The 24,436-nt window shown below is 37.5% G+C and overlaps 2 protein-coding genes across 2 annotated transcripts; both read left to right on the forward strand.

Moving 5' to 3' along the window:
• The first annotated feature begins 1,624 nt into the window (after positions 1-1,624).
• Positions 1,625-18,861, forward strand: hrh4.g2.L (histamine receptor H4 gene g2 L homeolog). The gene is made up of 4 exons (XM_041565646.1): positions 1,625-1,859; positions 3,448-3,617; positions 7,640-7,999; positions 18,832-18,861. The coding sequence occupies exons 1-4, from the start codon at positions 1,625-1,627 to the stop codon at positions 18,859-18,861; spliced, it is 795 nt and encodes a 264-aa protein (XP_041421580.1).
• LOC121394487 (histamine H3 receptor-like) lies at positions 18,858-24,211 on the forward strand. Its single transcript, XM_041565647.1, has 3 exons — positions 18,858-19,101; positions 20,289-20,458; positions 23,420-24,211. Exons 1-3 carry the CDS (start codon positions 18,858-18,860, stop codon positions 24,209-24,211), a joined length of 1,206 nt encoding a protein of 401 aa, XP_041421581.1.
• The last annotated feature ends 225 nt before the right edge of the window (positions 24,212-24,436 follow it).

Consider the following 24,436-nt stretch of genomic DNA (forward strand, 5'->3'; position numbering starts at 1 on the left):
ATTTTTCTTAAATACAAATGATCGTGCATCTAAATAAAGACAAATGAAAACAATCCTACTGGCTTAAGTTAATTTTTAAATGATATTTAAGAGACTTAAGAGAGAATGTAATTAAAAGTCGCAAGCGTTATTTAAATGGCATCTTTGCAATGTTTAGCACTGCTCGCAATGTAAAATCAGTTGCTGGCAAATATTACATTTTGCATCTTTGCTAAGCAAAGGTTTAGCCCTAACACCTTCTCTGGAGTTTCATTAAATATTTTGTTGCTAAAAAGACTTTGCGATGGTGGAATTTATTTACATACGCTGTGAATGTTCGCAAAAGCCATTTGTTCGCAAAAGTCGCTATGCATGTCATTGCATGCACAATGACGTCACGACATGTGTGGTTCCACAGGTTGAAGCCGGCACCACCATCTTTGTTGTGGGCTATGTTATATTTTGCCCTTACTTCCTATTTCGGTCCTTTTGGCACCAAATATCGCTATTTAAACCTGCTCTCATTCATTCATTGCCCAAGCTGGTTTCTGGTTATCTCAGATCCTGCTCAAGCTCTATAGTGTAATTTGTTCCTGGTTTTTGACCTTGGCCTGTCTTTTGACCTTGAAACTTGCTGCCTGTCCAGACCTCTGCCTGTTTTTGACTACACTTCACTTAACCCTCACCTGTACCTTACTTTTGGGATTTCTGCACTCCGAAGTTGGTAGGTTCCCAGCTAGGACCGCAGAAGAAAGTCCCAGGGTCCCAAAAGGGCGTCTGTGAAAACTGGGACTAGCTGGGCTCTCCTGCTATATGGAGGAGTCAGATCTACACCAGCAACCGACTTAAAAAGTTCATTACAGCATGGACAGGGTTGCTTTTTATGGTCTTGTCTTGAAGGGGGTGATGGGCAAAGATGTAAAAAGGCAGGAATTGTATGGGTTGGGCATTGAGAGGGTCCAAGGTAGGACTAACATGCCAGAGAGGGAGGATTGTAGGCAGAAAGGATACACTGGCATGTCAAGCATGCTAGACAAAGGGGTTCCTACCTCGAAATGTTGCACATTTACAATATAAAGCAAGTCCCTGATTGTCACTGCCTTGAGTGCCAGTGTATTATTTCGCCACGAGGGTGCCAATCCCTCCAACATTTTGCACCAGGCAATCATTTACTAAGAAGGCCAGGGAGTGCGAGTACTGAGCTGCAATCTATTCCCTATTTTAAACATATAACAGCAAACAGTATGCTGGCATTGAATACCAAGAAATCTAATGAAAAGAATTCCCAGGCATGGAAGATGTCTCAAAAGAATTAGTTAATGTGATAATGTGCAGTTGGAATAAGCAAGGGAATATGAAACCAATCTAAACATGTTTTAAGCAGGTCTGTTTTGATCTGACTCAGGAGGAAAGCTCCCTAGATTAACCTTGGAGATATATATATATATATGTAGAAGTACAGTAAACCCATAAGAGAACATTTTATGAACCGTACAATTTTCTGTAGTGCTACATTTTCTATACTTAGCAGCAGGTAAGTTGTTTTAAAGTTAGAGTAACTCATCTCAGGCAAATTTCAAGCAAATCTGAAATGTGTTAATTTTTTTTATTTTTACAGTCATGAACAATGTTTAATGTGTTCACCATGAGTGTCAACCCCAGAAATGCCTCATTCATACATTTAGATAACATTTCTGTAAATGCTTCTAATCAAAGCCAGAATGAAAGGAGACTCATCCAGGCTGCACTAATGTCTTGTATGATTTGCATCAGTGGCACAGGGAATGCACTTGTTATACTGGGCTTCATTGTAAACAAAAATCTAAGAACTCCGAGCAATTACTTTCTTCTAAATCTTGCCATCGGGGACTTCTTTACAGGTAGGAACCTCTGATCAATTAGATTGTGTAGTACTTTGTTGGAAGAGTGTAAAAAGAATGAAATAACACCTGTTTTGGTAAATCTTAAAATTGTGTATGTATAGTAACTTGGAGGTTATCAGATTTTCCAACCCATAGAAATCCATTTATCAAAATTTAAATCTGTTTAATTTTAGAGTTTTTTTCTACTTTGCATAAACTCGCATATTTAAAAAAACAAAAATTACATTAAAAAAACTCAAGTGGAACAAAAACTGGAATACTTTGTAAGCTACAAAAACATTAGAAAAACTCAAAGAAACTTGAATTGAAAAAAATTGCTTAATCTTACCTAGGATAACTCCTGTTGACTTTTAGATGCCGAATTTCTACATTTAAGTTTATTGTGCTAAATACTGTATATCTCTAAAATTTAAGTTTTTAAGTGTTTAAGTGTTGATAAATCAAGTGTGATAAATCACACCCATAGGGGCAAATGTACTAAGCTGCGAAAATTTGCCAGCGACGGCTTCGCAGGCAGCGCAACACTTTGCCAGGTGAAAATTTGCTAATTCACTAACATGTGAAGTTGTGTCCAGGGGTGCCGAACGCTGGCAAAGTAGCGCTAGCGTTAATTCGGCAAGCAGAACGAAGTTACGCTAGCATTTGCTTATTTGCATACAACGGGAAGTTAAAGTTGAATGGACGTATATGTAGCAGCAAATACATTACACTACACAAGGCCAGGGAAGCTTAATAAAAGAAAATAGAGTTGTTATATTGCCCTACACATGAGCCCAGTGTATTGTTTATGTGCCATATGTAAGGAAATGTAGGGGGGGAACCCGGTTACCCAAAAAAAATGTATGATCTTTTGTAGCCTATCACCCTGAAAAAAGACACCAGCGTTTTTTGGGACTTAGAAAAATGTTCAACTAAATTTTGAGGAACTCCTATCTACTCTATTGCACTTCGCCTGGTCTGAGGTGGCGAAGGCAAGTCTGGCGCAAGAGTTCAGTAAAATAGTTATGGAGATTCAACTTACAGAAAGAGCCCTTATCCGGAAAAAAATAGGTCCCGAGTATTCTGGATAACTGGTCCCATACCTCTTTTAAAATATATTGATTTTAAAGTAGAATGGGTCAATGATTGTTTCTGTTTAAATTCATTAACCCCCTAAAGGATGAACAGTTATAAGCAGAAATACAACTAATGTATTTGACCAGGGCAATGTCAAGGCATGTGGTCATCAGGACCCCTACTGAACCGCTATGACTTACCATTTCCCTATACACCTGACAGTCCAGGATGGATGTCAAAGGCCACAGCTTTATCAACACTGTCATCAAACAGACAAATATGTGCTGAAATTAACTTTCAGATTAGTTGGGAAAAGGTTAAATAACATTAGACAGATGTGATGTAAATACACACATTATAACACATTGGGTATGATGATGAAAATAATGATGCTATCTCTTACTGATACTGTCCTCAGAGTAACAAATCTGCCACAAACAAAATATATTAGGTTGACCAAAAAGTGCTGTATTCTTTCTTGTTCAACCAGATTTAAAATATGATTCCTTATTTCATCCTTTTAATTTAGGTACATTCTCTCTCCCGCTGAATTTGCACAGTTTCATAACAAGTGGAAGCTGGGTGCTTGGAAAACATGTTTGCAAACTGTGGCTTACAATTGACTATACACTGTGCCAGTGTACCATTTATAATATTGTATTAATCAGCTGCGATCGTTTCCTGGCTGTTACCAAAGCTGTAAGTTCTTTCAATTATTTTATTGTTTCTTAAGAATGCATCAGGTCAATAGGACATTTCTTATATAAGGAGAGGCCTCTTTTTATAGGTTTAAGAGTAACCACACTAAATTGTCAGCCAATGGGGGTCACTGACTCTGGCAGCCAAAATACTGTTGCTCTGCAGATTTCCGCGTTTCGCCACCAGTGAAAAAATGTATTTGACGTGTGTCTGAAAAGTTGCGGCAAAATCACCGCACATCAATACTATTCAGACGCCCATTCACTTTACCGACGGCTTTAAATTTGTCGTAGATTTTTGGGTTTCATTAATTTTTTATGAATTTTTCGCCATTTTGCGAATTTCACAGGAAATGCGCAAATTTTCCCCAAAGCAAAATGGAAGAAATTCGCCCATCACTAATGCTGAACAAAATGCCCAATCACTAAAAAAAAAAATTGAAACCCAACTGCAAATTGTCTACAATCCCAAGTATTATACTGTAGTTAGTAAATATGCACCTTATTATTTTCAAAAAAGAAAACACCATTTTTTTCAATAGTTTTCTATTATTGTTATTATCATTTTCTATTATAATTTTTGAATTTTTCTAAAATGTTAATTTTAAAATGAAAAGTTTGTTTTCTTTATCTAGTAAGAGCACAGGAAACAGGCCTGGAATTGTGGTGAGGCCACAAAGGCCTGGGCCTAGTGCGGTAAAATTTTAGGGGTGGCATGCCACTTAGCTGTATTCGAAGGAGCACTGATGGACTCAAGGCTCCTCAGTTCTACGGTGCATGAGTTTTTAAATTCATATACAAAATGTTTAGTGCTACATCTGGTTCCGTTCACATAAACTTAACAAAGGTGAATTTAAGCACCAAAAAACTTTATACTAAGCCTATGCTATATGCTGCATGCTTCATCTCTAGTGGACATTTTCAAAAACTCACATTAAAACAGCTCACCCGAAAAAGGTGGTGACCCGGGTGTGTAAACCCCGGGTCCCGCTCCTGGGTTCACTTATGCCTGAAACAGTATCATGGGTAATTTGCAAGAGGGAACTCACCAGATCAGACGGGTGGCCCAGGTGCATTGCCCCCAAGCCCGTGGCTATAGGTGAGTCACAGACAGTAGAAAAGATTTGATGAGCACTCCATTCACCTGTTGAATTAAAAGAAGTAAATGTTTATTTCAGCATATTAAAAGCATCCATGGATTCTTTTAATATGCTGAAATAAACATTTACTTATTTTAATTCAATGGGTGAATGGAGTAGGGATGCACCGAATCCACTATTTTGGAATCTAATCCGAATCCTAATTTGCATATGCAAATTAGGGGTGGGAAGGGGAAAACATTTTTTACTTCCTTGCTTTGTGACAAAAAGTCACGCAATTTCCCTTTCCGCACCTAATTTGCATAGGTAAATTAGGATTCGGATTTGGTTCAGCCGGGCAGAAGGATTCGGCCAAATCCGAATCCTACTGAAAAAGTCTGAATCCGGCCGAATCCCGAACCGAATCCCATATTCGGTGCATCCCTAGAATGGAGTGCTCTTCAAATCTTTTCTACTGACTACGGTGCTTCAGAGCACGTACGCACACAGAGGGTTGGGGGTTGTGCATGCTAGGAGCTGTCAAAATTTCACCATGACTGTAGATTTTGTAAAAAAAATAAATAAAAAAATTGGCATATGCGTGAAAGAAACAAATATGTCAGATTTGCTTAAGGGCTCTTACACATGAGCGTTCTGACCTGCGCTCCCCTGCGTTCCGTTTTTTGGCGTTCAGCCGCAGGGGAGCGCAGGAATAGACGCAAGTCATTATTTGAAATGGGGCTGTACTCACTCAGGCGCGTGTAGGCGCCGAACGCAGGTTCAGACGCATCATGCTGCATTTTTCCTGCGTTCGGCGCCTACACGCGCCTGAGTGAGTACAGCCCCATTTCAAATAATGACTTGCGTCTAATTCTGCGCTCCCCTGCGGCTGAACGCCAAAAAACGGAACGCAGGGGAGCGCAGGTCAGAACGCTCATGTCTAAGAGCCCTTAAACATCAAACAATAGAATTTGAGCACTCTTCTTTTTGTCTATTTATGATGAGAGCCAAAAGCCCTAATTGTTGTCAGAAGATTATCTGCTGTTGATGTAATACATTTTTCTATTGATTACTGTTATAAAGAACAGCTGTTGCATAGTGGAAAGGAGCTTCTCTCACAAGGTAGGCCAATATATATACTGTATAAATTGTAAATTCTAAGGATATTATAAGTTACAGAGGAGTTTCATGACCATATAAAAACACGTAGCCGAAGGCCGAGTATTTTTATACAGGTTATGGAACTCCGAGGTGACTTCTAATATCCTCATATTTTGCAAAAGGGGGTACTTTATTTGTTATAAATTCACAAGTTTCAGTGAGTCTTGTGACAGAAATGACATCACTACTCACCGTTTATAAGTCTATAATTTACAAGATATTCATCGCTTTTGTGTATTATATATATATATATATATATATATATATATATATATATATATATATATATATATATATATATATATATATATATATATATATATATATATATACTGAGCCTACTTATATATGCAGTATTGTGCAGTAATGCAGAATAACAGATGATGCACATATTTGTGCTGAAAATTTGATTTATAGGGCAAATGTAATATAACGTTTTAATTAACATAGTGAAAGCCAGAGTGTGCTGGTCATATGCAGTACCTGCCGGCACCAACCAGAAGGCAAGGTTTAGAGTGAGGGGGGACCAACTCAGAGATACTTTTTCTCATGGTCGTTATCCTGCACAATCAACCTTCTTGATGAGGTAAAGGGTTTCTAAACTAATCCTGCTGTTTGGTAGCAACTACATAAAAAATATATTTCAGAGGTTCTTTTTTGCTAGATTCTGTCATAAAATGAAACCCCTGTGAAGCATGTGGAATGGATTAGTGCTGCCGTTTGTACTGCTGCCTTTGCACAACCCCTCAACAGCAAGAGCAGGTTACATGTATATATATATATATATATATATATATATATATATATATATATATATATATATATATATATATATATATATATATATATATATATATATATATATATATATATATATATATATATATATATACTAGGCAATATTACTAGTGTAAAGAAAGAAAAAAACACTGTAAAAATTTTTTACATTATCAACGGATTTATTCATCGACAAATCAATCAATTGAAAAAGTTCACAATAAGCAGCAAACAGCAGTAAAGATTTCTGCTGGTACTTTCAGCAACTAATTGGATATTACCTGCCTACCTTCCCAGCTGCTTCATACTGACCAGGAAGGAGCCTGCCATGCCATTCATTACTCTCTGTCTCTCCACCCCCTCCCCCCAGCTTCTCGTTTCACAGAAACAGGGCAGAAACTCCCCAACCAGTCAGCTGGCCAATGAGAGGGGAGTGATCTTCCCCTTTCCCTGACTGATGGCCAATCATAGGAGGTGGGAGGAACACAAGGCTGCTCGGTATGCGTTTGAGTGCGTGTGAAGGGAGTAGCAAAGGAGAGGCAATAATTGCTGTGTGTGCTGTAGTCTGTTGCATTAAACAACAGAAGCGGCCCATTTCAGCAGTAATTGGAGCGACCCTTCGGGCATTTGCCCGAACAGGGACATTGCCAGTCCAGGCCTGTATATATGTTTTAACTGTAACTTACTAGCTGCTTTCAAAGTAAAACTCCCAAACTTGCTGGTGTCAAACAACTGCACTGTAATATGTTCTACAAGGCACCTAAAGCACAATAATAAGTAGCATATTTACATTTTCACCAAGAATTTTAAAATCATTGTAATTTTAGGTATGAAAGTGGATATTATATAAACCAAAAGAACAAAAGCCTATGAACACATGCCTATAATTTGAGCAGTCATTTAAACAGCGTACTTATCCTTGCGTGATGCAGTTTGCTCTTGGCATGTCAATGTGGCCAAAGGGTTATTTCATGTATCAGTCATGCTTCTGTTATTCTGTTTACAGGTGAAACACAGAGATCAGCAGAAGAATGTAAAACTGGCCTTTATGAAGATGGCAGCTGTGTGGATTGTAGCTTTCCTCAACTTTGGCCCTGCAATTATTTTGTGGGAGTACATTGTGGGATACAGTTCAATACCAGATGGTGTATGTAACACTGAAATCTATTATAGCACTAACTATCAGCTCTTTCTTTTTATTTTTGACTTCTGTACCCCAATGGCTGCTATAGCATATTTTAATCTCAACATATCTTTCAAAATAAGGTCTCTCATGAAAAACAAGAATCAAAACAGTTCTGTTATTGTGAAAAATCTTATAAAGGATGACATTTTCTCTGTGGATTCTACTATTACCTCAAACCATGTAGGTGCACTGAAAGAAAATAGCACCAAACATTCATCAAAAATAATGCATATCACTAGGCATGTTTTTTCAAGATGTAAATCCAACCCTGGTCAGTGTAGAGAAAATAAAGCTGAAGTACCCACAGCATGTGTCAGAATCATGTCTTATGATCCAGTCAAAAATGCAGCATTATCCAAGGATATAAAAATAGCCAAATCATTAGCAGTTCTTGTAGTCACATTCTGCATATGTTGGGCTCCATATACTTTAGTCACAATTATTAGGGAATGGTTTTGCTCATGGTGTATATCAGAAATACTGTATAATATCTTGTATTGTCTTTGCTACCTCAACTCGGTAATTAACCCATTTCTATATCCACTCTGCCATCCTGCATTTAAGAAAACATTGCTGCAACTTCTCTGCATTGACAAATCATCAAAAAAGTGAGATCATGCAATTTTCTTCTATGAAACGTGATCATTAACATAGGGAGCATTGTGGATTTAGTATTATATGAGGAAGTCAATAAGGATGTGACCACTCAAGAATCACCCCACCACACAATGTCCCTCCAGTCAGCTCCGTAGATTCCATGTGCTCAGCCACCAGTGTCCCAGTTGTGATACAGGTCCAAATAAACAATAGAGGCAGCACTTCGGATTTGAGGGGGTTTATTGTAACATTAGGGTAACAGGAAGTGTTTCCTGAAACGCATAAGGCAATGCTGTTACCCTAATGTGACAATAAACCCCCCTCCGGAGTGCCGTCTGTATTGTTTATTTGGACCTTTAGTATTATATAGTTACATTTTTGATTTTTGTACAACAGACTTGATTCTTTAAAATCACTAGACAATTTTCAGCTGACATACTCAACAATTATAATACAAAAGAACCCTGAATTACAAAGAAGAAAATGAGAAATGAGAAAAATATGAGAAAATATTTTTCCTTTGCACATGAATGAGCCGATCAGGTTCATGTCAAATCACACTTTATTTATTTTAAGGTTTACAACTAATTTAAAAGTTTTCTCCAGTTACAAATGAATCACCACGGCCTGAGAAATTGATGATGTCATGTTAGTAATACCATATCTTTGTTTTAAATAACGACAGTGGAAAAGCAAGGAAAACTCTATAATAATATGCATATAGTCATGATTTACAGTAGCATGATTTATTATGATAGCACACTAACATCTAGGGGGTTATTTATTAAAGTTGCGTTTTCTTGAAACATTTTTTTACTAAATTGGAGTTATTTGAAGTTTTTAAGCATAGAAACTTGATAAATGCAAGGTATTTGAGTTTTTTCCCCCGATTGCATTCAAGCAAGATTTTTTACATTGGGTTTTTTTCATAAATAAGCAAACATTCGAGTTGTGAGTTTATTCGAGGTAGAACAAACGTCACAAACCTCACAAACTTGACCATTAATAAATAACTCCCCTAGTGATAAGTTTCATTATGATTCTTGGTACATTGTTTACTGGCTCCCAGTATCATAAGTTCAGCAGAACCTCTGTTTTATGCAAGGCAAGTATTTATTGAGATATACAGTATATTACAGGTATTTAATTTTTCTCTGTAATAATAAACAGTACCTTGTTCTTGATCACAACTAAGATATAACTAATCCTTATTGGAAGCAAAACCAGCCTTTTGGGGTTATTTAATGTTTACATGATTTTCTAGTAGACTCAAGGTATGAAGATCCAAATGATGGAAAGATCTGTTACATTCTGATCTGGTTCCGAACATTCTGGATAGCAGGACCCATACCTGTACTTACAAAACTCATATGATCTGTATTCACAGTATACAAGACAATTTAAAAAGCACCAGAAGATGTCACTGCAGCTCTACGATTTTTACTCTTTTGTCTGTTATGAGAATATAAGGGATGCTTTGGAAAACCATTTACACATTAATACCCAATGATCATAAAGGTTTTTGTTTTAAAGACAATCCTTTAAGAAATCTATTCTTCGATTTTTTTCACAGATTATATTAAAGGAAAGCCCTGGGTCTATAAGCACTGGGGCTGCATGACAAGGGATGTGAATGGTTCACTGGTTTATGTTTAAAGATTGGCAGAAACAGATGTAGCTGTGAGTGGGTGAGAAGGAATGAGTTAAGGCAGGGAAAGCTGGGCTGGGGGTGGAGAAAGAGAGGGAAGTGATGTCAGGGGAAGAAGCAGTTCACTTCCTCTAGTGCGGCGCAGCGCCTAGCGAGGCGCGCCGTGACTGCTGGGGAGAGGGGAGAGCTTACCCGCCCCCCCGCGCGTCGCAGCGATGACGTCATCGCTCGGCGCCGTTAACATTAAATAGTACTGCGCACAAGTGCGCAACTCTCTTTGGCCTGCTCCCTCCCCTATGCAACGAGAGTTTTCTGGGTAAGATTATGAGATTAGGGGGTCAGCAGCATCTCGCCCACCTACCCCTATGTTTGTTGTTTTTCAATTAGAAATGCTATGCAGTTTTTTTACTTTGCAACTGTATGTTTACTTTTTTCCTATTCTGCAACGCAATTGTCACAGCGGAAAAAGTTTTGATCCTTGCCTTTGTACTTTATGAACAAATAAAAAATGATTGTTCTCACATGCCCATTGCTCTTGCAATGGCCGGCATCGGTGTTCTTTGAGTTAAATAAAGGGTTTTAAGTCGGTTTAAGAAATATGTGTTTATAAAGGTGCAAGGATCTTTATATAAAACATGATTAATAAAAGCTGTGTCCGACCTTCATCCACAAGTTAGCCTCCGAGTGCTTTATTTGGGCAATTCAAGTTTAAAAGAAAGGGGGGGATTGGTGTTCTTCCCTGCAGTCTTATCTTCTGAGCGGATAGAAACACGAGGCAGAGCTCTCTCTGTAATATAATGTTATTAGCTGCAGTATATACACACTAACTCCTCACTATACTGCTAGCTTTGTGGGGTAGAACTATTTGGGAAGCTACTTGTTAGTATCTTGCTATTTATTTGCTGTTTTACAGCAGTTAATCGCACGGTAATCACTGAGGCAGTCTGGGCCCGAATGACACCCTCTGTATTATATAAATATCCAGGCTGTGTCATTGAGCTGCTGCAACTCCAACTCATTACAGTATCAGAGAGCTGTAGTTGGATATACAGAAACGGCAGTGGGAATTAGTCGAGAGTATTCTATTTTACATAAAATTGATGATAATAAAAAAAGCATACTAGGGATGCACCGATTCCACTATTTTGGATTCGGGCGAACCCCCAAATCCTTCACAAAAGATTTGGCGAATACCGAACCAAATCCTAATTTGCATACGCAAATTAGGGGTGGGAAGGGGAAAACATTCTTTTGTGACAAAAAGTCACATGATTTCCCTCCCCACCCCTAATTTGCATAAGCAAATTAGGATTCTGATTCGATTTGGCCGTGCAGAAAGATTCGGCAAAATCCGAAACCTGCTGAAAAAGGCCGAATACTGGCCAAATCCCAAACCGTATCCTGGATTCGGTGCATCCCTAGATATTAGTATCCAATCCTCATCATTATTTGTACTAATTAATGGCTTTAAACAGATAATGATGAAGATTGGATATTAATATAACACTGGGGGCTCCTAACAGCCAGAGGATTGTATTATACTAGAGCAATAACTATAGTATTGACCAATCCAAAAGGCGGAAAGACGTATTTTTTATAAGTATGCTTTTATGTTATTACTTTTATGTAAAATATATATACAGTACACACACTTTTTAGCACAGTAGCACTTTACTAATGCCTAACAAAATAAATGCACATTTGATGGTCATCTTGGGGAGGCAATCAATAGTCACCATCCCAGTAACAACAAGGTTATCATTTATTTCTTTCTGTGGCTAGCTGTCACTACAATGACCATAATATCAAAGCTTAAGGCTTAAAGTGATTGGTTGATCTTTCCGTTTGAGCCCGGCCCTTATGAGCTAGTCTTGTGTGACTGGAGGGAGGTTTTTACATAGAGGATGGACTACTACAGAAACAGCATGGTAGAATGGTTGGTTGGCCTTACTGTAATAAAACCTACCTGCCCTGGTGGTCTAGTGGGGCGGCGGGGACGCCCGCCGCGTGGTCCTCTTCCTGCGCCATCTTGTCTTCCTTAGGGCTCGCGAGGCGCGCCTGCGTGTTGATTATAGGCGCAAACATGCTGGCGTGTTTGAACCATTGCGTTTTGGCGTGAATGTGCACGTTTTTGGCGTGAATTCTTTCCCCTATAAAAGGCCCATTCTGACTGAACTTGGTTTCTAGTGGTTTCCTGAGCCTTGTGCATCTGATCTGTATCCTGCTTGTCTGATTACCTGTGTTTGACCCAGCCTGTTCTTGACTACTCTGCATTCTGTATCCTGACCCTTGCCTGCCTACGACAACTCTTCCTGCTTAACTCCTTGATTGACAACCCGGTTTGACCCTTGCCTGCCTGACGATTCTGATATCTGCCTGCCTCGACCCAGCCTGTCTGACCATCATTCTGCCTAATCCTTTTGTACCGTGACCTTCGGCCCAAAAGACTTTGCTAACAGCCGTGCCCCTTTGCCAGCCAGAACATCTCGCCTTGTACCCCTCGTTAAGTCCAGGTGGCACCCAAGTAAGCTGAGGGCTCCTCCCGAAGCTCAACGGTGGTCACACTACTGGTGAAGCCGAGCCGAGACCAGGGTGCTTGGCACTTGTTCTGGTATTGGGTGCCGGTCGTGACACTTACCTTCTGAGCCAAGCAGGTATGGCTGGAGGCAGATCTCCACAATGTAGATGGGTGGCTACAGGTCCAGCACGTGATTGGTAGACTTAACCCTCTGAGCCAGGCATGTATGGCAAAAGGGATTCTCTACAGAAAGGAGGGACTACTACAGAAACATCATGGTAGAGAGGGTGGTTGCCCTTACCCTCTGAGCCAGGCAAGTTTGGCTGGCGGCAGTTCTCCACAGTGTAGATGGGCGGCTACAGGTCCAGCATGGCAAAGTGGTTGGTTGACCTTACCCTCTGAGCCAGGCTGGAGGGGGGTCTCTACAGAGAGGATGTACAGGTGGTACAGGTCTCATAGAATACTCTATGAAAGGTGGGGAATAGTAGGTCTAAGTCTCCTTGGTCTGCACCCAAAGGTTGGTGGCACATAGTACTGAAAAGCCTGAAGCAAGAGGCCTCGGTAAGGATGAAATTGGAAGTAGGAAACCACTTCAGTGGTAGTCAATGAAGGAACCTAATTTATGAGAACCAGATAGTGTTAGTTATAGCCACTGGCATAGCACATTTTAGGAATGTAAGACAGATGTAAGATAGCTAGTAAACCCAGTTCCACAGATTAGGGGGGTTATTTACTAAACCTCAAAATAATCTGGTTGGGCTTTTTGGGGCAACAACTAAAAAAATTTTGTGGAAAAGAAAACTCCAATTTTCAAGTTTTATTATACCCAGATGCTGCAAAAAGCCAGAATCCAAAAATCCACCATCTCAGACCTGTCAAGGTCCTTTATAAGTCAATTGGAGAGGCAACTACCTCAATTTGAAGTTTTCCTGGTCTGCACTGGATTTAGCCCGAAAATACAACATTTTTAGGCTTTTCGGACACAAACTAAAAAAGTCAGACAAGAGATTTTGGTTTTCACACGATTTTATCAAGTTTTTCAGCAATGCAATTAATTTGGGTTATATTGTTGATAAATAAGGTAAAATCAAGCATGGGAGTTTGGCCATGGTTTTTTTTAATGAAATATGAGATAAATTCAGATTTTAGTAAGTAACCCAGCAGGAGTAACATTAGGCTAGTAAGGTGATGCATCACAGCAGGAGCTCCAAAGAAGAGCATCTCAGGGCAGTGAATATTACCTTTGTTGACCCTGGATTCGAGCAATGTTCATTGTTCTTGTTGTGCCAAGGAAGATGCTTATTAATAACTGAAGTGCAAATAAAGATTGCTGCATCTGTTCTTGGTCTGCACAGATTAAGGATAGATGCTTGAAAGAAAAACATCTTTTAAATGCTGCAGCTGTCAAAGGATCAGAGATTCACTCTGTTTAAAGGACTAACTTTATGACTGAATTGTGAATTTTTTTCTTTTAGTAAATTCAGACTTTTGTGTGCTCATTTTAACAGGTAGGCAATTGCACAGGCATTCATCACTCACTCTGCACAATGTCATGCCAGAGGTCATCCATACAGTACTTCTGATAATGCTTCTACATACAGTAGTTCTCAGCTTTTTTCACAATCTCAAATGCTGTGAGGTTGTTCCTGTACCCTATTGTATATAACTGTAACAATAATATATATAGTATATGTGTGTGTGATTGTAATTAGGGAAAGAACAACACTAATGATATATAGTGAACTCTGAGTATTCTCTAGTATAAGGTGCTATAAAATCAGATAATTTTGCTTAACAAAACAATGTATTTGAAAATGGACCTTTCAATTGCCACAGCATGCTTTCTGGTGTTTTATTCAGCAAACCCTAAAATGTAGATCTCAGACTTCCTAACCATCTAACTTTTAAAAACAATTTATGACATGACAATTGCATCCTTTCACATAAGTACACAAAACTGACTGTAACACGCACAGTAATGGCAATTCTGAAATATTACATATACATTCTTGTGGCAAAGCAAAGACAAATAAATTCCTATATGCCTGAATGGACTATGTTTCCTCGTTGCATTCTCCAGGTTCCCCGAGTTTGGGTAATGTGTGGCGTAAACCTTTGTCGTTCCACTATGTTACATATTTAGCAAAGTCTGGCAAAGTAATTATTATGTAAACTACATAACAAAAACTATTGTACGTTCTTTAAGATAATCTCTCAGCATCGTCTGTAAATTTTCTTGCTTAAATTTTTACAGTTCTACAACTAAATATGTACAATAGCTAATGTGTTATCCACATGACAATTATGTATCACCTCTTACCATCATTTTAGAACATTAGAACATATGGGTTATGTAATAAAAGACACTATTTTTGCCCAGGGCAGTAACCCATAGCAACCAATCAGCAGGTTGAATGTATTGGTCACCTGTTTTTTCTGTGTTTAAATGCAAGTTTGAACGCAAATAAACGCATTTGCTAAATAATTCCATGATATTCCACCTGGTTGTATTCATGAGCTTTCTGAGTTATGTTTTAGGCCTTATATATTACTACAGGTATTGACCTGTTATCCAGAATGCTCAAAACCTGGGGTTTTCTGGATAACAGATCTTTCTGTAACTTGGATCTTCATGCCCTAAGTCTACTAGAAAATCATGTAAACATTAAATAAACCCAATAGGCTGGTTTTGCTTACAATAAGGATTCATTATATCTTTTGTTTGTATCAAGTATAAGGTACTGTTTTATTATTTCAGAGAAAAAGGAAATTATTTTTAAATATTTGGATTATTTGGATAAAATGGATTTTATGGGAAACGGCCTTTCCGTCATTCGGCGCTTTCTGGATACCGGGTTTCCAGGTAGCAGATTCTATACCTTTACAAACACAGGCACAACTAATAATAAATAATACGACCCACAGATAATATCTGGTGTTTGTATCCCACATTAAAATAAATAAACCATATATTTATATGTAAGACTTATATAGACAATGGGACGACTTTTTGGTGGATGTGCAAGGAGAGGGGAAGGATAAAATGCAGTGGCAAATTTTTGATGCAGTTTTGAGAACATTTTGCTGTCTGCAGAGCGCACAAGTTTGTGGCAAATCTGTACATGGCAACATTTTTTTGCTCATCACTACATATCCCCTTCAATTAACAAGCACCCATTAGCACTCATTTCCACACCCACTCTGAATGTAGCTGTTATTTTAGTAGGAACTTCATGAAGGTGATGCCTACAATGAATACATAAAAGGCAGGATATGTAATATGCAGAAACCATTATTATGTACCTTAATTATTGGTGGCCGTGCGCTGAGTGGGCACTGAACTGCATATTTTATGGATTTGTTGCAATTCAAAAATATCAAAATGTACAAATGTATCTTTTTATACAGGTTATTCAGGTTTTGTTTGTGCCAAAGAATTGTTAAAAAAGCATGTATGCTAATAATGTAGTGAGTTTTTCCCTGACATTTCACCGTGGCAGCAACATTTTGGTGTCAAAATGACGTAAAATATTGTAGCTTTTACAACTTTGCAAAAATTATGAATATTTGTGCTTCTCAACTACAATATTTCTACATGTTGTTTTACATACACTTTTGAGGCCCATTTATTAAAGGGGTAGTTCACCTTTAAGTTAACTATTAATATGTTATAGAATGGCTGATTCTAAGCAACTGTTCAATTGGTTATTATTATTTATTTTTTATAGTTTTTAAAGTACTCTCCTTTTTCCTTCTCTTTTCAGCTTTCAAATTGGGGTCACTGACCCATCTAAAAACAAATGCTCTGTAAGACAATGGATGTATTGTTATCACTACTTTTTATTTCTCCTCTTTTTATTCAGGCCCTCACCTATTTTTATTACAGGCTCTTATTCAAATCAGTGCATGGTTGTTATTCAAATCTTTTTGTCCCTCTTTTTACTTCCAAAATGTTGGGAGGTATGAATTATCTTTGAACTTTAATAAGTTATGCAGTTGGTATTTTATTTTTTGTGCACGTTTATTGAATGGGTTTCGTTTCAATACCTTATCTTCCTAACCTGGGATTTTAGCTGCTAAAAGTTCAAATTAATTGTGGGGGAAATTATAATTGTATCTCTCTATTCATGTCCCCTTCTTTTTATCTTGAAGTCTACATCACTGACCTTATCATAAAGCTGTTTAAAGGGCTCATTCACTCACCAAACCCAGCTACACTAGTGCCTTGTGAGGGAGTCGTATACCTATAACCAAGTGGTAAGTATGCGGCTCCCTTTGTGTTGCACCATATGAATCACATGTAAGTGAAGGGCATGTAATTGCACACCCAGGTACCACTAACAAACCACTCCTTCACCAGCAGGGACACCTATTTCCTAGCTAGTGTAAACCTTTGCACTTCCAGTAGTTTGTGCAAAATGTAGTACCAAATTTTCAAATTTTTTGCACTTTAAAATCCATTAAATAAGCATCTCTGGGACCCTTAAGTTCATCTTCCCACCCTGCCATTTAATATTGCAACTGCCAGGGTTACAAGCCACATGATTCTAGGTGTTGCTATTTTTGTTTTTGTTATGAATGGCTTGAAATATTCATTCATCAGCAAACATAGCCAGCTGCCTTCTGAGACTTGAAACAGTGCATGGTAGTAATGTAGCCCTAAGCACACAGGTCTCAGTCCTCAATCCCAACCTGGGACTGTTTTATTAAATTCCACTGAATAGGAAAGCTGCTTCAACAAGGGCATTCACTGTGCCCTTCAACAAGTTTAATTAAAATATCACAACATTTGGCACTTTAGCATTAATGTATTGACAGCAATGTCTACAGTTCTAGATGGACTTCCTTGCAGTACAATATTAAGGCTGGCGTGGTATAGTACCTTCTGTATTTATAAACCAGCACTTATTTTGCAACAATACAGTATATAGGCAGGGCTGCTTTGACGGTTTAAAGTAACTCTGCCACTGACCTCAATCCACATCAATCCAAAAGGAAATCTTATTTGCCTGTTGTTTTTTTTTGTTGTTTTATTTATTAAAACAACTGGTTTGAACAAGGTGTAAAAGAGGTTATTCTTGTTAAGGTAGTGACAACATCCCTTAACAGAGGAAGTGGCCTTCAACATCACCTGTCTGCTACATACAATGCTGTTCTAACATCTTTACCTCGATGGTTACACAAAACTTCACATCTCCATTCATGTAACTCTTGCAATAACACCTGTCTCTTTGAGTTGCATGACACATTGGAAATTCTATCACAGTAACTAAACGGCATTCGCAGCCTCTGTGGTCAGCTCTTAATGGACACTTATTAGGGGACAAATGTAGTGATAGTAAAATAACCAACATTCAGTTGGGTGAAACAATTATATTTTGTTAAAAAATGCTGGTAGCAAGCACCATGCCACTCACACCTGGAGGAAGGTTTTGGTTGAGGGAGACCATGTTGGAGCACAAGTGTGCAAATGAGGCTTGGGAGCCTATTTATCATGCTGTGTAAAAGGTTGAGTGAAGCAATACCAGTGATGTTGGCCAAAGCAACCAATCAGCAATTAGATTCAACAGTTAGACAAATCATCAGATCATATAGAAGTGCCTACAGACCTGTCGGACATCAACATTTGATAGGAAAGCTAACCTTGCTGATAGATATGGGCGATTTTGGCCAATGGGTAACTGTATGAGCTGGACCATCCTTAGTTTGAGATTTGGTACCTGATTACCATTAGTTTTCTATAAATTAATTCTCTATTTCAAATATATTCCAACTAGATATAATAAGATTTATTTAAACCAAGATTTTATTAAAATGTATTTAATCCAAAAATAATACTCATTATTCCCTATTTTAAACAAATAACAGCAAACAGTGTGCTGGCATTGAAAACCAAGAAATCTAATGAAAAGAATTCCCAGGCATGGAAGATGTCTCAACAGAATTAGTTAATGTGATAATGTGCAGTTAGCATAAGCAAGGGAAAATGAAACCAATCTAATCATGTTTTAAGTAGGTTTCTATGTTTTGATCTGACTCAGGAGGAAAGATCCCTAGATCAACCTCAGATATATATATATATGTGTATGTAGAAGTACAGTAAACCCATATGTTTTATAAACTTTACAATCTTCTGTAGTGCTACAATTTCTGTACTTAGCAGCAGGTAAGTTGTTTTGAAGTTAGAGTAACTCATCTCAGGCAAATTTCAAGCAAATCTGAAATGTGTTAATTTTTCTATTTTTACAGTCATGGACAATTTTTAATCGTTCACAATGAGTGTCTACCCCAGAAATGCCTCATTAATACATTTAGATAACATTTCTTTAAGTTCTGTAAATGCTTCTAATGAAAGCCAGGATGAAACGAGACTTATCCAGGCTGCACTAATGTCTTGTATGATTTGCATCAGTGGCACAGGGAATGCACTTGTTATACTGGGCTTCATTGTAAACAAAAATCTAAGAACTCCGAGCAATTACTTTCTTCTAAATCTTGCCATCGGGGACTTCTTTACAGGTAGGGACCTCTGATCAATTTTATTGTGTAGTGCTTTGTTGGAAGAGTGTAAAAAGAATGAACTAAAACCTGTTTTTGGAAATCTTAAAATTGTGTATGTATAGTAATTTAGAGTTATCCAATTTTCCAACCCATAGAAGTCTAATTATTAAAATTACAATTTGTTTAATTTTAGAGGTTTTTTCTACTTTGCATAAACTCGCATATTTAAAAAAACTAAAATTACAATTAAAAAACTCAAGTGGAAAAAAAACTGGAATACCTTCTAAGCTCAAAAACATAATAAAACTCAAAAAAAAAACCAGCTTGATCTTACCTAGGATAACTTTTGTTGACTTTTAGATGCAAAATTTCTAAATTTGAGTTTCTTGTGCTAAATATATAGATTAAAGTTTCTGAAAATATGTAGATTTTAATTTAAAAAAACAAACTTGAATTGCACCTTACATTTTAATTTATAATGCATAAGCACACATATTTTCCAGATTGATAGAACACATTTTATGATAAGTCTTAAGCACAGATCAGAAATTATCAACAAAACACATCAAATTTGCCCTATACTCAATACAGGTATAGGATACATTATCTGGAAATCCATTATCCAGAAAACTTGGAATTAGGAGATGGCCATTTTTTTTGTATATTCTTTATTTAACCAGTACAAAAAGCATTTCTCATACAATTGACCGACGTAAAGTAAGGGGATTAAATCCACAGTATTATAATATCATATCGACGAGATGGCCATTTTAAACAAATTATTCAAAATTTTTAAATATTGATAATAAACGCCTAAGGCGGTGAGGTTGTATCCTTGAGTTCTACAATAAACTACTATATGTTTTGACAAGCCTGCCTGGAAGATTGGTCTCTGCTAGTGCCTGGCCTTATTCTTTATACGGTGGTCTGCTCCCTAAGCTGAGGGTTCAGGGCGGTGCACCTGGACCTCCTTCCAAAACTGGTGAGTTCTTCAAGTACCTAAGAATTTTTCTACATTTTCCTGACTACTATCAACAATAGTGTGTGATATATATTCGACTGTCCTCAGAGTAACAAATCTGCCACAAAAAAATATATTAGGTTGACCAAAAAGTGCTGTATTTTTTCTACAAACTTTTGACAAATAAACCTTCTTGTTCAACCAGATTTAGAATATGATTCCTTATTTCATCCTTTTAATTTAGGTACATTCTCTCTCCCGCTGAATTTGCACAGTTTTATTACCAGAGGAAGCTGGGTGCTTGGAAAACATGTTTGCAAACTGTGGCTTACAATTGACTATACGCTGTGCCAGTGTACCATTTATAATATTGTATTAATCAGCTGTGATCGTTTCCTGGCTGTTACCAAAGCAGTAAGTTCTTTCAATTCTTTTTTTGTTTATTAAGAATGCATCAGGTCAATTGGAAATTTCTTATATAAGGAGAGTCCTCTTTTTGGTAACCATTTTATAGGTTTAAGAGTATCCACACTCAATTGTCAGCCAATGGGGGCCACTGACTATCAGCCAAAATGCTGTTGCTCTGTGAGGCTACCATTTTATTGTTACTCTTTATTACTTATCTTTCTATCCAGATCCCCTCCTATTAATTTTCCAGTCTTTCTTTCAAGATGCTGCATGGGTAAATTGGACCCTAGCAATTAGACAGCTGTTGAAATTCCAAATTAATAAGCTGCTGAACAAAATGCCCATAGACAAATACAAGAGTCCTCTGCACTCAACCCATTATCAATATATTTAAGACAGAGATATTTTGTGCATACTGCTACTGAAAAATGCCTTACCCTTTAAACAAAACAGGGATTGTTTGTCCATATATTGCAATATATTTAAGCTGGCCAACTATGTCAAAGTCATCCCATATCTGACCAGTCCTACGCTTAATTTTCATCTGATTCATTAAGAATTCTATGGCTTCATTATACATTTTACAAATGGACTAAGTTTTACCTGCAACTTACTTGCTGCTTTTAAAAATAAAACTCCTAAACTTGCCCAATCAAAATGCCCAATCATTAAAAAAAATAAAAAATTAAACCTAACTGAAAATTGTCTAGATTCCCAAGTATAATAGTTATCTTTCTTGATAGTAAATATGCACTTTATTTTCTGGATAGTAAATATGCACCTTATTATTTTCAAAAAAGAAAACACAATTTTTTTCAATAGTTTTCTATTATTGTTATTATTTTCTATTTTTATCATTTTTACATTTTTCTAAAATGTTCATTTGAAATTAAAATTGTGTTTTCTTTATTTAGTAACAGCACAGGAAACAGGCCTTTAATTGTGGCGAAGCCACAAAGGCCTGGGCCTAGTGCGTCAAAATTTTAGGGGCGGCATGCTGCCCAGCAGCATCTGAAGGAGCACTGGTGGATTCAAGGCTCCCTAGTTCTCTGGTGCTTGAGAGCACACTCGCACACAGGGGGGTGGGCGTTGTACGTGCTAAGAGGTGTCAAAATTTCACCATGTGGTACTGTATATTTTGAACACTGCTTAAAAAGAATTGGCCGTATTAGTGAAAGAAACACGTCTTATTTGCTTTAAACATCAAACAATAGAATCTGAGCGCCCTTCTGTTTGCCTACTCACGGTGAGACCCAAAAGCCCTTGTTGGGTGTACTTTAGGGACATAATATTATTTCAATAAACCAATTAATTGTTGTCAGAAGATTATCTGCTGTTGATACATTTTTATATTGATTACTGTTATGAAGAACAGCTGTAGCATTGTGGAAAGGAGCTTCTCTAACAAGGTAGGCCAATATATACATTATATATATGCTATTGCAGAGCCAAAGATACCTTTACCTCATTGTTATTTTGCTTTCCCATTGACTTTTGCAATTCAGCGGATATTCTGTTGAATTGGCACATCATTAATTTATACATTTCCCAGCTTTAGCACCAAATGAGAATGCGTCATATTTTTAGGGGCGCATTTACTATTGGTCGAATATCGAGGGTTAATTAACCCTCGATATTCGACTATCGAAGTTAAATCCTTCGACTTCGAATATCGAAGTCGAAGCATTTACCGCTATTCGTTCGATCGAAGGAATAATCGTTCGATCGAACGATTTTCCTTTGATCAAAAAAACCTAGGAAAGCCTATGGGGACATTCCCCATAGGCTAACATTGCACCTCGGTAGGTTTTAGGTGGCGAAGTAGGGGGTGGAAGTTTTTTTTTAAAGAGACAGTACTTCGACTATCGAACGGTCGAATAGTCGAACGATTTTTAGTTCGAATCGTTCGATTCGAAGTCAAAGTCGTAGTTGAAGGTCAAAGTAGCCAATTAGATGGTCGAAGTAGCCAAAAAAACACTTTGAAATTCGAAGTATTTTTCATTCTTTTCCTTCACTCGAGCTATGTAAATGTGCCCCTATGTCTCTGCAGGCAATCCATGTATGATACTGTAACAGCTGCATGTAAAAGACTTGCATAAATCTCCATAGAAATTTGAGCAACAAACTTTTTTGAAATTTTGTGAGCAAGAGTGCTCAGCTGCTACTGAGAATAATAAGAGGGAATAATTAAACTTAGTTTTAGAATAAAAATTGTATTCCAATGACTAAGATTTGTGGTGCTCTGTTATTTGTGGAGGTTAGCTACCCCTTTAATACCGCTGCAACGTGCAGTCAAGTGTGAAATGAACAACAATAAAACCAAGTCATAATGATAAGGCCCTTGATAATGCATATGCTCATTTTTAAATCTAAACCAGGAGCCTACATACCTATATCATTTTCTGCCTTATTCTGTCAATTTGGTATAACTGATAATAATTTACTTAATTTACTACCCCCTTGATAATTTTGACTGGATTGCTGATTTTGTCATAAAATGATTTCAGAAACATTTCTTCATTTGTAAAAGTTTTGAAACTTTCTGAATGGGTATTTTCAACATCAGTGGAAAGTAATATTAATGTTATTCTATTGCCTTATAAATAGGGCCCTCAGGCTGCCCCAGTACCTTCCATTCTCTTGTAGACAGAACTAGATCTGCTTAAACAAATTGCCTTGCTGGTGTCAAACAACTGCACTGTAATATGTTCTACAAGGCAACTAAAGCACAATCATAAGTAGCATATTTACATTTTCACCAAGAATTTTAAAATCATTGTAAATTTAGGAATGAATGTGAATATTATATAAACCAAAAGAACAAAAGCCTATGAACACATGCCTATAATTTGAGCAGCCATTTAAACAGCGTACTTATCCTTGCGTGATGCAGTTTGCTCTTGGCATGTCAATGTGGCCAAAGGGCTATTTCATGTATCAGTCATGCTTCTGTTATTCTGTTTACAGGTGAAACACAGAGATCAGCAGAAGAATGTAAAACTGGCCTTTATGAAGATGGCAGCTGTGTGGATTGTAGCTTTCCTCAACTTTGGCCCTGCAATTATTTTGTGGGAGTACATTGTGGGATACAGTATAATACCAGATGGTGCATGTACCACTGAAATGTATTATAGCACTAACTATCAGCTCTTTGTTTTTATTTTTGACTTCTGTACCCCAATGGCTGCTATAGCATATTTTAATCTCAGCATATCTTTTAAAATAAGGTCTCGCATGAAAAACAAGAATCAAAACAGTTCTGTTATTGTGAAAAATCTTATAAAGGATGACATTTTCTCTGTAGATTCTACTATTACCTCAAACCATGTAGGTGCACTGAAAGAAAATAGCACCAAAGATCCATCAAATAAAATGCATATCACTAGGCATGTTTTTTCAAGATGTAAATCCAACTCTGGTCAGTGTAGAGAAAATAAAGCTGAAGTACCCACAGCATGTGTAAGAATCATCTCATATGATCCAGTCAAAAATGCAGCATTATCCAAGGATATAAAAATAGCCAAATCATTAGCGGTTCTTGTAGTCACATTCTGCATATGTTGGGCTCCATATACTTTAATCACAGTTATTAGGGAATGGTTTTGCTCATGGTGTATATCAGAAATACTGTATAATGTCACGTATTGTCTTTGCTACCTCAACTCGGTAATTAACCCATTTCTATATCCACTCTGCCATCCTGCATTTAAGAAAACATTGCTGCAACTTCTCTGCATTGACAAATCATCAATAAAGTGAGATCATGCAATTTTCTTCTATGAAACGTGATCATTAACATAGGGAGCATTGTGGATTTAGTATTATATGAGGAAGTCAATAAGGATGTGACCACTCAAGAATCACCCCACCCCACAATGTCCCTCCAGTCAGCTCCGTAGATTCCATGTGCTCAGCCACGAGTGTCCCAGTTGTGATACAGGTCCAAATAAACAATAGAGGCAGCACTCCGGATGGATTTGAGGG

Source organism: Xenopus laevis, chromosome 6L (genome assembly GCF_017654675.1).
Source record: "Xenopus laevis strain J_2021 chromosome 6L, Xenopus_laevis_v10.1, whole genome shotgun sequence".
Classification (NCBI taxonomy): Eukaryota; Metazoa; Chordata; class Amphibia; order Anura; family Pipidae; genus Xenopus; species Xenopus laevis.

What these genes read in the sequence shown, in the direction of transcription:
- LOC121394487 (XM_041565647.1), top strand. Translation starts at nt 18,858, where the DNA reads ATGAGTGTCTACCCCAGAAATGCCTCATTAATACATTTAGATAACATT. An exon ending in CATCGGGGACTTCTTTACAG is followed by an intron (nt 19,102 to 20,288) that starts GTAGGGACCTCT and finishes CTTTTAATTTAG; the next exon opens with GTACATTCTCTCTCCCGCTG. An exon ending in TCCTGGCTGTTACCAAAGCA is followed by an intron (nt 20,459 to 23,419) that starts GTAAGTTCTTTC and finishes TTCTGTTTACAG; the next exon opens with GTGAAACACAGAGATCAGCA.
- hrh4.g2.L (XM_041565646.1), top strand. Translation starts at nt 1,625, where the DNA reads ATGAGTGTCAACCCCAGAAATGCCTCATTCATACATTTAGATAACATT. An exon ending in CATCGGGGACTTCTTTACAG is followed by an intron (nt 1,860 to 3,447) that starts GTAGGAACCTCT and finishes CTTTTAATTTAG; the next exon opens with GTACATTCTCTCTCCCGCTG. An exon ending in CTACTATTACCTCAAACCAT is followed by an intron (nt 8,000 to 18,831) that starts GTAGGTGCACTG and finishes CTATTTTTACAG; the next exon opens with TCATGGACAATTTTTAATCG.